The sequence below is a fragment of the Acomys russatus genome, chromosome 25 (assembly GCF_903995435.1).
Source record: "Acomys russatus chromosome 25, mAcoRus1.1, whole genome shotgun sequence".
NCBI lineage: Eukaryota > Metazoa > Chordata > Mammalia > Rodentia > Muridae > Acomys > Acomys russatus.
In genome coordinates, this window is record NC_067161.1 from 38,117,548 (window position 1) to 38,131,670 (window position 14,123).

Consider the following 14,123-nt stretch of genomic DNA (forward strand, 5'->3'; position numbering starts at 1 on the left):
CCTTTGTCTTAGAGAAAAGAGCAAAATAACAAAAGGCAATTTCCATAATATGCACAAAAGGGGCCATGGAGGCTTCCATCATAGGTCCTGAGAATACCAGCTCCATCTCTGAGCAGCGTGAAACTCATGCTGAGCCTCAGGTTGGTCTCAGTTGATGGTCAGGAAAGACTGACCATTCTCAAAGATTGTGAGTCTTGCATGTCAAGGAAGAGGGAGTCACGATGTCCATGTCTGACCATAGGAGAAAAGGGCGATACAAAGGAAGAAATTCTGAAGTAAAGTGGCTTTCAAGGTAGATACTAGGTTGGGAATGCTGCCCACATCTCCCTTTCTTCCTCCCATGATGCCTCTCACTTTAGGAACTCCATCAATGAAATAGAGACATAGATGGGCAGCGCTGCACGGGTCATGCTGCATCTAGAAGTTGGTTTCCATGGGAACTTCCTCTGGGCTCTTAAGGTCATTGCCATGGCAATTGCTGTGAACTTTTCACCTTCTCCAATGTTCACATCCGCCTTCACCTCCTGTAATGCAGCTCCTTGTCAAAAAGCCTGTGTCCTGGGAAGGAGCAGGGGGTGACCATTCCAAGGGCACAACCCCAGTGCCAGCAGCCAATGGAATGTCAGACTCATCCATTCACTAGACCTGTCCCCTCTACCAGTGTAAACCGAGTCCCAGGGAAGCCATGTTGAGCGCAAAGCTATTTACTTTTATATTGAGTTTATCTTTCCCGTTTTATTCCCCTGAGGAAGAAGAGGGATATTGGAGAATTACTTATCAACTACAAACTACCAGTGAGAGAGGAAAAAAACCCTTACTTACAGACCTCCACACTTTCTGCTTTGTAAATGAGACTGTTAGGAGAGTCTCTTCTTCCCCGCTTCTTGCCCACCGTGGTGACTAGTTCATACCTTTGAGCTCGCCCCATGCCATGCATGCTAAGTGCTACACTCATCTTCCTTCACAGGCTCCTCTCAGCCCTGTAAGGTAGCTAAGATTGTTTCCACACTGCAGAGGAGGACACAAGGGCTCTGAGGGCTTAGCTGATTTGTTGAAGGACACATAGTCAGTAACAGTGTTCATAACCCAATGGTCTGTCTTTTGTCCATCAGCAGGACGTCTGCTTCTGTAGGCATCACTCCATTTAAACCCTGGACTCCCAAGCTGAGAGAAGCTGAGAGATGAGCCAGTGGCATTCTCAGCAAGATACATGGGAGTGGAGCACACGCTGCAGATGAGGCTATGGCTTCCGGATGTGCCTTTGGGTCTTATTCATGGGGGTCTTCTTGTCTGTCCATGGCTGTAGCAGAAAGAGACTAGTACCAGCAGACAGACTACTGGGGTTTGAATTCTAACCCTGCCGGTCTCTGAGATGCATGGCTCCTGCAAGCCACTTGACTCCACCAGGGCTCAGTTCTCTAAAATGGACATAGCCTATTTGCTGCAGGCTGAGGTGGGAGTGTCTGTCCCACAGAGCCCAGCTCTAAGCTTGTCTCATCTAGAGAGCTTCCTGTGTTTCTTCACCCCCTTTTTGTTATACCCAAGCTGTCTGGTGTGTCCCAGCACTGCCCAAGGACAGATGAGCTTGCCTGGCACCCTTTCCTGCTTACCAACAGACTAGACTTGACATTCAAACACTGAATACTCATGCAGCTTTCAGCAATCTTCCTGGAAAGAAAAAAAAATTAACAACTGGTTTGATTTTCTCACTACTTGGCCCTTTCTCACATGATTCTTTCCTCCTGCAATATTCTTCCTACAAGATGCTAGCAACATCAAAGGCGTCCCTTTCCTCAGTGTCACACTGATGTGTTACCTCTTCCAGCAGGCCTCCTCCCTCATGGACCCCTCCCTCTTCTCCTGCAGCGTCTTGTCTGCCTTGTAGACTTGATAAGTGTGTTGTGTGTGTGTGTGTGTGTGTGTGTGTGTGTGTGTGTGTGTGTGTGTGTGATAATCTCTTCTGCTTATAACCCTTGAATGTGAGGTGGTGGCAGTGCATAGTTTACCTCCTGCTTCCAGTCTAGAGCTTACATATAATTGTTCCATAAATGTTAGTCAGGTTCAATTTGCCATCACCATCTCATTAGTCAGGATAATCTTGCTTATGGATAAAAGAAATCCAATGCAAACCGGCTTAAGCAAACAAAACAACTACCATGTGTTCTTAGAGATAGAGGGATGTGTTGACACATTTCCAGGGAATCCAGAGTAAGCCCTGGACTGGGGGACCCAAGTGACAGCCTCTGGGACCATCCTTTGTGCAGCTCAGCTCTGCCTCCTGCTCTCGGGGCTAAGTCTCACTGGGTCACAAAGGTCTCTGGGCAACCTTGAGTAACTCTCTCAGGACTGGGAGTAGGGTGTGCTGTGTGAGCACCTGTGGCTCTATCTGCTCCCATGTACTCAGGTCTGCAGAGCTGGGAATGGGGCTGGAGGGGGTCCCAGCACACAAGAAGGAGGCCTGACCACTGGATAAGCAGAAGAAGCAGCCTCGTTCTTGCAGAAAGAGGAAGGCATCTCTCACAAGTAGAGCTGTCAAATAATGGGATGAGCTCCTCTGTCAAATAGCAAGCTGTTGTCCACTTCTCAGAAATACAGTGTCAGAGCAGTAGGACTTACAATGTTCTGTTCCATTTTCACATCCTATACGATCAAAACTATACCCAGTAAAGGCAGGGGGAAGAAAAGCTGAGAAGAGGCCTCAGCCTATAAAGCACATGCTAAGCAAGCATGGGGACCTGAGTTTGCATCACCTGCACCCATGTAAAAACAGCTAGTACTGTAGTGCACACCTATAACCCCAGCACTGGGGAGAGGAGGTCAAGACAGAGAATGGCAAGAGATCAGCCAACCTAGCCAATCACTGAGCTCCAGGCTTACTGAGAGACCCCGGTCTTCCAAATCAAGGTGGGAAAGCAGGTATATAATGAAGACAAATTATATCAACCTCTGGCCTCCCCATGCATATGTATACCCATGCTTTTGCACATGCATTCATACACACACACACACACACACACACACACACACACACACACGTACATGCATGCACGCATGCACGCATGCACGCATGCACACAACAAGAACAATCAAAAGAACTGCTAAGTTCAACTGAACCTGATTTGATTTTATCCTTTCAGAGAGCAGATGTGGCAGTGGCTCCCTTGACCATAACCTTGGTCCGGGAGGAAGTCATCGACTTCTCCAAGCCATTCATGAGTTTGGGAATCTCCATCATGATTAAGAAGCCACAGAAGTCCAAGCCGGGTGTCTTCTCCTTCCTTGACCCTTTGGCCTATGAGATCTGGATGTGTATAGTGTTTGCCTACATTGGAGTGAGTGTCGTCCTCTTCCTGGTCAGCCGGTTCAGCCCCTATGAATGGCACAGCGAAGAGTTTGAAGAGGGACGTGACCAGACAACCAGTGACCAGTCAAATGAGTTTGGCATATTCAACAGCCTGTGGTTCTCGCTGGGGGCCTTCATGCAGCAAGGATGTGACATCTCTCCCAGGTCAGTCAGCTCTTCTCGGCTCCTTTACTCAATGCCACAATATTCTTGGGATGAAAAAATACTGGAAGCTCAAGAGGTAGGGATTATGGTTGGGGATGTGGCTCAATTGGTAGAGCACCTGCCATACGTACAGTGAGGATCTGAGTCTGATCCCCAGAACCCATGTTTTAAAAAGTGGTCATGATGGTGTCACTTGTAATATCAAAACTATGGAGGCAGAGATGAGGATCTCCAGGCTTACTGTTGGCCAGCCTAGATCAATGAGTCCCCTATCCCCATGAGACACCTTGACTCAGAAAGCAAGGTTGGTGTTTCTGAGGAATAGCACCAACGTTGATCTCTGTACTCCACATGCATGGCACGCGCGCACGCACGTGCACGCACACACACACACACACACACACACACACACACAGAATTCTTCTCAGACTTCAGTATGTCTGCATTTTTTGCTATAAATTTGGTCAACTGTTTGTTGCATGTTGTGGGTTATTCATTCTGAGTGTTTCTGTGGTTGGGCCAGCTGTCTGTTGCCTGGGTAATACGCTGTCAAGATGCACAGGTACGGTTGTGATGTTCTGTAGATGAAAAGTACAGAGAAGGAATGGAGGATGGTACCATATAACCAACATTATTGATCACCTACCATTGGCCCAGCAGAGAAGCACCTTCTAACTGAATGTCCAAAGCAGCGCGGCAGGACTCCCATGACCCTCTGTTCACAAAGCTGTCAGAGCCATCCTGCCCTAGGGTGTTTCTGCATGAGGAAGTACTGGATCGAGTTCACAGTCCCTCTGTGAAGTCTTGACCAAGTCACTTTACCCAGGCAGACCCAAGTTTTCTCTTCTTGGTGGGGAAAGGCTCTTCTTCTCCTGGTTCTGGTTTTTGAAAAGGGGGAGAACTCTAATTCCAGCAGAACTATAAACTTGTGTCTTGTGGTTCATATATATACAGAAGCCCAGTGGAGCCAGTTTTGACTGCTTTGTGTATTGGACTTGCTCATACAATTTATTTTAGGAAAAGTATTTTTGAAGCCAAGAGGAAGTATATAAAGGAAATTTGAAAACTACCAACTGGGGCCAATGCCCAGGTTCCCTGGCATCTTGTTTTGATGTATGGTGAGCCATTGGCTACCTTCTAGAATATTTATGCCTCAACCCCCTCAAGCTGACCTGGTGAGGAAGGCAGTCTGAATGTGTGTCCTCTTCCCTTGGCTAATGTCTCTAAACTCGGTCTTTCCAATAGCAATAGCCTCTCCCTTGTAGATGACCACGTCTCAAAACCGGGCAGAGAAGCACGGCTTGGGCTTTGGCCTCTGTGGGTCTGTTGAAGTGAAAGGGCATGCGTGTCTGACCTCCTGGAAGTGCCCAGAGGCACCTTTACCCTCATCTACAATTTGCATTTGATGTGAATGAGGACCAATGTTCCTAATGGCAGAGGAGCAGTGCCTTCCTAACCAGCCTCCCCCAGGACTTATTTTGTCTGCCTTATGATTTGGAAAGCCTCATGGTTCACCGTTTTAATCTTGTTTTTCTTTAAATAAGAAGACAGTCGGAGGGGGGGGTGGGGTGATGTGGGAGAGAAGGTGTGAGACTGGATACTCAGCCAATACTGCCAAACACAAGGCGAAGACAGAAGAAACCAAGGAGGGGAAGGAAGGGCTTGCTTAAAGATAAATCCAGCCACTGGGTAAACAGTGGGAAGAGAGAGTTCTGGCTGTGTCAGTGCAACATACAAATACGGGATCACGCACACGGTGTGTGAGCTTGCCCTACTGTTACTTCCTCTAAGAGCAGACACCTGCTTCTCACCAGCAGCCCTGTGGTCTGCCTTCCACTGTGCCCACATCTCATGTGCCTAGTTCACAAACTGATATACACAGCTTAGTTTACCCCGTACAGGTTTGGCAAGGGTCTGTCCCAGGCAGAATGGCAGTCACCTGTGCATTCGCCAACTCATCACAGCCCCTGGTGACCCACTTCACTCCTGTGGCGTTGGCAGCCCGAGAGAGTGCCTGTGATTGATGGACCATCATTGTATGTACATATTCCATCCGCATGGCTTCTGAGGGCTCCACTAGAGTGTCTTAGGAACCAACAGAGTGGTGAGGAGGGGCCTCCAAGCCATCCTCCTCCCCAGTTTAATAAAGCAACCTCATGCAGTGTCTGTGCTTCTCGTGGGTGACATGGGAACCACAGCCTCTCCATTGAGTGTCACCATAAGGTTTACAGGGCTAGGTCTACAGCCTGTAACACAGGACCTAGCTGCCACATAAGAAAACCATAAGGTGGCCATGATTTTTCCATGGATTTTATACATTGGATTTTGGCTAATATTTGCCACTGCTCCTGTCACTTTGCAAGCCTGGTGCCCTCTTTTGGAGAAATCCAGAGACAAAACAGAAATTTAACCAGTAGCTCACCCCAGAGATGCAATATCTGGATTCTGAGACTTCTCCCCAAAGGAGCTGGTAGGGAAGATGTGTGAGAGGATGGCAACATCTACTGGCAACATCTATTCGGTCTCTGTGAGAACCTATGGGTCCAGGTTAGTTGGTTCTCTGTGTTATCTTTGATGTCCTTTGGCCCTTGTGGCTCCTCCAATCTTTCCCCCGACACTTTTCCATAGGGTGCCCTGAACTCTGCCTAATGTTTGCCTGTCCACTGCTCTTATTTAAAGGTGCCCTAACCTTTCACTAACTCAGGTTGTGGAGCTCTGACCCACACAGGAGTGAGCTACCACTATAAGGAGCTGTGTCCATCTCAGTGGCCTTTCCCGCCTCAAGGCTGCCTCGGCTGATCACAGAATTTAACAACCTCCCTGTGGGTCAAAGCATGTATCATAATGCTTCTCAGAAATATAAATTAAACAGGAAATGTGTGCATTTCATCTTACCTTGGCCCAGACAGGAAGGCAAGGATACTAAGACAGTGGCTTAGTTGGAGGCCAAGCAGACAATGGTGGGCAATGACAAGTTGTTGTCTTCCCTGTGCCGTGGTGTGCCTCTCACAAACACGGCACTGGGTAGAACACTCAAGTTTCATAGTTGTTCCTAGTGTCAGACATCCTTCCAGATGAGCTATGCTCCAATCACTGCTCTCTCTCTCTCTCTCTCTCTCTCTCTCTCTCTCTCTCTCTCTCTCTCTCTCTCTCTCTCATTTTATACCTCAAATGCAGTTTCCTTTCCCTTCCCCCTCCCCTTCCCATCTGCTCCTCCTCTGAAATGGCGAGCTCTCTCCTGGATATTAACCAAACATGGCCTATCAAGTTGCAGTAAGACTAGGCAACACCTCTCATATTGAGGCTAGGCGAGGCAACCCAGTAGGAGGATAAGGGTCCTGAGAACAGGTAAACAAGTCAGAGACAACCCCTGCTCCCACTGTTGGCATTCTCACAAGAACACCAAGCTATACAACCATACTGTATATACAGAAGGCCTAGGTCAAACTTATGCAGCTCCCTGGTTGTCTACTTAGTCTCTGTGAGTCCCTATGAGCCTAGGCTAGTTGGGTCTATGGGTTTTCTTTGATGTCCTTTAACCTTCTGGCTCCTTTAATCCTTCCTCCCCCTTTTCCACAGTGTTCCCCAAGCTCCACCTAATGTTTGGCCATCCACTCCTCTTATTTAAAGAATATATGTCCTAACTTCTCACTAACTTGGGGCGTGAAGATCTAGAACCCATCAAACTGCACATAGCTGTGTTATATCCAGATAGTTATTTTATGCCTGGGCAGGGTAGGGAGTAAGGGGAGGCTCAGTTAGTAGAACACCTGCCTCGTGTACCTGGAGGCCTGGGTGCACCTCCAGCGCCATCTGCAGCAGTATGGTGCATGCCTGAAATTATACCACCTTGAAGGTGGAAGCAGGAGGGTTAGAAGTTCAAAGCTATCTCTACTACACTTTGAGTTCAAGGCCAGCTTGGGCTGCAAGAAAACTTATGTCAGAAACAAAAAACATGAGATCTTGAGCCCCTCAAAAATCATATGTTTATAATATCTTCAAAGTAATTAATGTCTTGGAACCAAAACCGAGCTAACTATGGCCCAATAGAGGTGCCCATATGCTCACAGTAATGTGAGCAGACTTGTGGTTTGCTTTCTCCACTCTAAGAAACCTAGACATCAACCAGGACTGGTCTTCCTGCCTTTCTCTTTGTGTGAGGATCTTGATCATAAGCTGGCAACTCCCAGACACTGCATCCATCAAGAGGCAGAGACAGGAGAACCACAGCCCCAGTGCACTTTCAAACCAGGAAGACAAAGATTAGCAGATGGGACTCACCTACAGTGGCCCTGTGGGCTCTTACAAAGACAGGCCAGGAAGATGAGTTGAGGCCTTGTGGCTGCTAGGTTGGAAGCAGAGGCATGGGTGCTGGGGAACCATCTTGAGGGACTGGTTGTGATACCTACAGCACCACAGAAAACAGAGTAGCGTCTAGACGGTGCACTTTCAGTCCTGTCTGCCCACAAATAGGACTAGAATGCCTTGATGACTCCTCCCCCTTGCCTTTGAAATGTTTACATAAGCTGAGGATTTAGTAGTCTTGACATCACAAACCAAAATCACCTTAGCTGTGGTCACAAATTGTGCTGTTAGTATTCAGTTGTTTGGTGGTGACATTTGGTGGAGCTATGAATGGACTTTGTAAGGCCGTTTCTTGTGCCTAAAAAAAATCTGTTTTAATCGGTATTTTAGATTTCTTTTTCCATATAGAACATTTTGAGAAAGAAGATTTTGAAGAAAAACAAATCATCATAGACATTTATTTTTATTTTCCCCACTCTCCTTTGTATATCTTTCACCCCTGTGTGCAGGAAACAGAATTCATTTATCCAACAGACTGAAGACTTGAAGTGAGGATAGAGCCTGGGGTTAGGAGCCCTGGCTTCAAGCAACTGGTAGCCCAGCAATGTAGGACAGACATTAAACAAGGACGGTGAATGTGTAAACCCTTAAGTCTCATAAGAAAAGCGAACCTTCTGCTACCTGGGTGTGATGACACTCACCTGTGTTCCCAGCTGTTGGGACACTGAGGCAGGAGGATTGCACTGAGTTCAAAGCCAGCCTGGGCTATGTCATGATACAGAACAGCCAGGGCTATAAAGTTAGACCTTGTCTCAAAACTACAGAACAGGGGCCAAAGAGGCGATGTGCATTCGGCCCAAGCATGAGGACCTGAGTTCAGATCCTCGGCACCAACACTGAAAAGCCAGGCAAAGCAACACAAGCCTGAAACCCTAACAGTGGGGACAAAAATCCTTGAAGTTTTTTGGCCACCCAGTCTAGCTGAAGCAATGAGCTCGAGACCCTGTCCCAAAAAGTAAGATGGAAAAGCCATTGAAGAAGACACCTGATACCAATCTCTGCACCCCAACACACACCTACAGGCAGACCCACATTAGTCAACATGTGCACACACAGAGAGGCATATACTACTCACAAGCACATGCACACACATACACAAGGCATACACCCACAGACATATACACATGCATGTTTACACAAAGGCATTCACCTCACAAACATCCATGCATGTACACACATGCATGCACACACATAGGCATATAGGCACAGGCATACCCCTCACACATATACACACATACATGCACAAACTGGCATACACTACAGACACAGGCATGAGCACACACATGCATGTACACATGTGCATGCACACAGAGACACTAGCATGTACATACTGGTGTATAAAACACATATATACATGTATATATACACACAGGTACATGATATACACACAATAATAATAAGCATGTTAAAATAAGTGCTAAAGGACTTGAAATTAAAGTGTTCAGAGACAGTTTCTCTAAGGACCTGCTCAGTAAGCAGATGCTGGCCTGCACAGAGCTGAAAGATACAACAGCCAAGTGCAAATGCAGTCTGCTGGAGAAAGGCTTCCTGCCTTAGGGCTCCCAAGGTCTGAAGGAACAGTTTGTGCCTCTGGTTTGTGGTAAATGAAGAGAATAGGGGTGTGAGACAGCATTGAAGAGGTAGGCCAAGGCCAGAAGGCAAAGGACCCTGTGGCCATGGCATAGATGTGGAGTTTTACTGTAGATCAATGGATAGCCGGCCCATTAGGGGGCATTAAGCAAGAGAAAGGTTGATTTGCATGCTAAAATACCATCTGGGGAGCTATGAAGGAAATGAACTAGGGCAGGGAAAAGTCTGGAGCAGACACAGAAGGACCAGACCAGAGGCTTTCCCAGCTGTTCAGGCGAAATGACAGTGATAAAAAAAATAAATAAATAAAAAGTTATAAGGGTCATTGCCATGGATACAGACTGCCCAGGACTGACATGAGTTAAGGATGGAGTAGGTATGTGAACATGGGAAGATGGCAGATGCATGGGTGAACCCAAGAAAAAAAGGATGTTTGGGGACTGGAAGCCCAACTTCAGAGACAGTTAGTTGGCTCTGGACAGATCCTTAGGACTCTCTATTCCCCATTGTCATAGGTATGGACTCGAGTCAGAAGTGGAGGGAGTTTTGTTTGTTTTTCCTTTAAGTCAGTGTGAGGGTTTAGCTCAATTGTCAACTTGATAAACTCCAGAGTGACCTAGGAGAAGACAGGCTCCCAGAGGTCATGACTAGGGAGCACTGTCTTGATTAGGTTCATAGAGATGGAAAGACCCGCCCACTCTGGGCAGCACCATTCCCTAGGCTGCAGTCCTTTCTGCAGGACTGACTAAAAAGGAGAAAGGGAGCTGAGCACCATTACTTATCACTCTCTGCTTTCTGGCTGAATTCCATGTGACCAGATCCCTCCTTCCCCACTGCTGCACCTTCCTCATGTGATAAACCATACCGCGGGGCTGTGATTCAAACTAAACCCTCTCTCTGGGAAGTTACTTTTGACATGATATGCTATCCCACAGGAGACACCAGTAAGATAGAAAGTGCCCATGGCCTGTGATGCTCACAGCATTCTTCCCTCACATACAGTCTGAACCACAGGTCCCACTGCCTGCACCTCTATCCTCAGCCTCCTCACCCTGGTTGGTGCACTCCATGTGTGTCAGTGGTTTTCTGGGTTCAAGTGAGCTTAACTAAGGAAAAGAGTGGACAGGAGGGTCCTGTAGGAACGGAGGGAAATGAGAAGTTATCGTTCAATCCTCAGAACTCTCCCTCTTATTCTGACCATAGACCATCTCATCATGGACACTAATTATCTCCACCTGATGGAGATAATTACAGTCAGCGAGAAGTCGCAGGCAGAGAAGTAATGGCACTTTGGGGATGTCCCAGAACTCCATATAATACATTCCCTCCCTCCAGCTCATTTGCTTGCTGGTGGCCCTGTAAATGACTCACCATGGGAACAGAGTGGCCAAGGAGGAAAGCCAAAAAGACAACCAATGACAGCCTGATACTGCATGCCCATGCTAACTCCATAGCAACCAGTTTGCCACCAGCAAGGAGAGATGGGAGGAAACTTCCCCCTTTCTACCTCCTCTTCTCCCTCCTACCCTGACAGACAGAACCTCACAAGGCCATTTCTCTTGTTCATCCTGCAGTCACTGGAGTATTCAGGGGCAGACAAGGAAGCTGGGAGTTGATAGAAACAGCCTGAGACATCAAGATCCTTTTTCCTATTAAACCCACAAGCCCCGCAGAGGCTCCAGGTTAATTGCTACAAGGGACATTGTCACGAGGTTCTGTGGCTAGAAATGAAGGGAAAAAAGCATGGCATACACACTCTGGGTCAAAGACAGGGAGTAAGGGTGGGGGCATTTCTGCTGAGACCAGCACTGGAACCACTTGGGATGTTAGCTCCTCCAAACGCAAGTCCCCAGACCTCTGAACCCAGAAGTTCTGCAGCCAGACAGGATGCTCTGTTGTGTTTCATAGCTTCTTTCTGCCTTCCAAATAGAAAATCCTGGAACCCAGATTCTGTGCAAGGAAGATGAGCTTAGGAGAGCGTAAACCAATGTCCATGAGGCAGCTGGAAATCGTGCTAGATAGCAGCCATAAACTCGGGACTCCAGGGTCTGTCTCTGCAGACAAACTGAGCTATAGACACAAAGAGGGCATCTGTGGCCAGCAGCCTGGCTGTGAGGATGAGCATACCAAGGGAAGTGACTCCCAAGAGCAAGCCCCACCTCCTTGCTTCCCTCTCACCTTTAGCAAGAAACACCAGGTGTAGGATTGGCACGAGCGAGCGCAAGCTGATTATGCATTCTTGACTGGCGTGATACGTGCACGGACCATTTGAAGTGTCCCCCATCTTGGGGGTTGTGGAGGGGACTCCATCTTAATCTGCTGATAGGTGGAAAAGCTAGAACCTGCTGAGAAACTATACCAACCTCCTAATTTAGATGAGGAGGAAGAGTCAGGGTCTCGCATGCACGCTGCCGAGGTGGCAGAGAAATGTTCAAATGAAAGCAGGGACTGGGGCATAGAAGACTGCTGTGACTCCCAACTTCCCTACTCTAGCTGGATGCAGCCTTCAGTAATAGCCAAAGATCCTCACTTCATAATAAGAGTTCCCGTTTTGTACTAAGCTGTACTGGAGACCTTAGAGTAGTGAAATAGAGGCAGCTCCAGAACAGGGACCAGCACTGAGAGCACGTTTTTTTAAAGCCTGAAGCAAGCCCCTCCCACGCCTTCCTCATTGGCTGAGGGATCAGAAGGGTACAATGTAACCATCACCTAGGCCTGTCCCTCTGTTGCTTACAGCAACAGCAAAAGCCATGCCTGTGTGCATCTCTACGTTTTATACCCTGCTTACTTCAAGACTTACCAGATGTAAGCCTGGCTGTTAGTAACTTTCTACTCTAAGCTTCTCGTTTGTGGGGTGGATAGCTTGGCAGAACTTGAGTGGGAAGCAGCCTGGTAGCCTCTGTTCATTCACAGCTGAACCTAAGCTGCCTCAAGGCCCCTTTGAAAACGAGTGACCGTATTTTACTGTTAACATACGGTTTGGATAGTTGACTGGAAGGAGAGGCTTTTTCCCACATCAGAATCACAACAGGGTGTGTTCCTGAAAGTTATTGCAAGAGTAGCTGTGCCCTTAGCGCCTGTTGCTTGGCAGGTATGGTCAACTGCAACAGCAAACCTCACTGAAAAAAGTGGGCTAACATGCCTCCCTTGGGGGCTCCTGGTGCAGTACAGGGAGGTGGGAAGCAAGCCCAATGGGAAAGACCTCAACAGCATCACCCCAGTTTTGTGGGGATAAAGTCTAGCTTACAGAGATGGAAGGAATTTGGCCAGAATCACAAAATCAGAGCGTAAGAATGCCAGTGCGGGATGGGAGGAGCACTTGTAGTCCTCGCTTTTCTCCTGCTGTCATCAAAAGCAACCGAAGGGAGGGAGGGTTTCGATCAGCTCAGAGTCTGAGTAGCCAGACATCATGATGGTGGGAGACATCCGTATCCCTATCCTTCCGGACTGGGTAGGACATCAGTTCATCCTCTGTGGAGGTGCACTCGTTTCTCAAAGGTGTGCCTCAGGAATCCCCTAGAACATCTTAAACCCAACCGATCTGACAGTGGAGTTATCTGTTGCAGTGGTGAAACTGAGGGTGCATGAGTCAGCAACAGAGGGGGGCTCCTGCTCCATTATGGATGGTCATCACTGTGGGAATCTACAGGGATCAAACACAACCAAGGCCAGAGTGAGCTTGTGACCTCTGGAAGAGCTGTTATTAGCACAGACTACACAGTGTGCAGCTTATGCGGGTAAACAGACGTGCAATACTGTGCTTATACATTTTAAAAATTAATTCCCCTTCATTTTCTTGTTCTACGTGTAAAATTCGATTACTGCATTTTTATTTTCTTTCTCAATTGGAAAAATCAGACCACGGGTGGGAGATGCACTGGAAGAGAGCCAGTCCCATCGCTCTGTATCCTGGCTCTACCCAAGGGCTGGGCCCGTGTTTCCGCAGAGATTCTTCCCCAGGTTTCTTTGTGAACCTTCTCTAGAGATACAGTGTCTGAAAGAAGTACTTAGCACCAGATAGGGGAAAACTAGAGCATAGTTAATTGACTGGATGGGGAAGGTATGCTGCCTCCCATAGGGAAGCTGACAAATCTGCCTCAGAGCTAGGCGCCACCAGCCAACTGTGGCAGCACCCCTGCCTCGCCTGCGTGCCCTAGTGCTGCTTCCGGCACATGGGAGGTGAGTAAAGCTCCAGGCACAGGGCAGGACATGGAGAGTGTCAAGGACACAGACACGGAAGCCACACATGCTTTCCCCCCATGGTGGACTGCATCTTCGAACTGTGAGCCACAACAAATCCTTCCTTTCTTAAATTGCTTTAGGGTATTTTGGTCCCAGCGACAGGAACAATAGCTAATACACTTAGAAAGAATGCCTCCGGCTGGCCCATCAAGACCACTTCGCAGATGAGAAAACCAGAGCTCAGGAAGATCTTCTCCCTGGCTGTAGATGTGCCCAAGATTATAACCTGAGGCTGTAGTGTACATCCGGAGTGTATCTGCCACACTGCCATCTTCTAAGGCCAGCAACCTTCCTGACAATGATTTAGGAATATATACCATTTCTGAACTCTGATTTCTCCTTTTCCTCCCTAAAAAAGGGGGGAGTCATTTTGCTTTCATTTTGGTATTCCATTAATATATTTACTTACAACACTCTT

At 47.7% G+C, this 14,123-nt stretch overlaps 1 protein-coding gene across 3 annotated transcripts in view; it reads left to right on the forward strand.

The window, feature by feature from the left end:
* The window catches only part of Gria1 (glutamate ionotropic receptor AMPA type subunit 1), a 308,069-nt gene that overhangs the window by 225,474 nt on the left and 68,472 nt on the right, over positions 1–14,123 (forward strand). For all 3 annotated transcript variants that reach the window (XM_051167319.1, XM_051167320.1, XM_051167321.1), the window contains exon 11: positions 3,138–3,508. In XM_051167319.1, the coding sequence (XP_051023276.1) occupies positions 3,138–3,508 (371 nt within the window). The remainder of the gene's footprint in view (positions 1–3,137; positions 3,509–14,123) is intronic.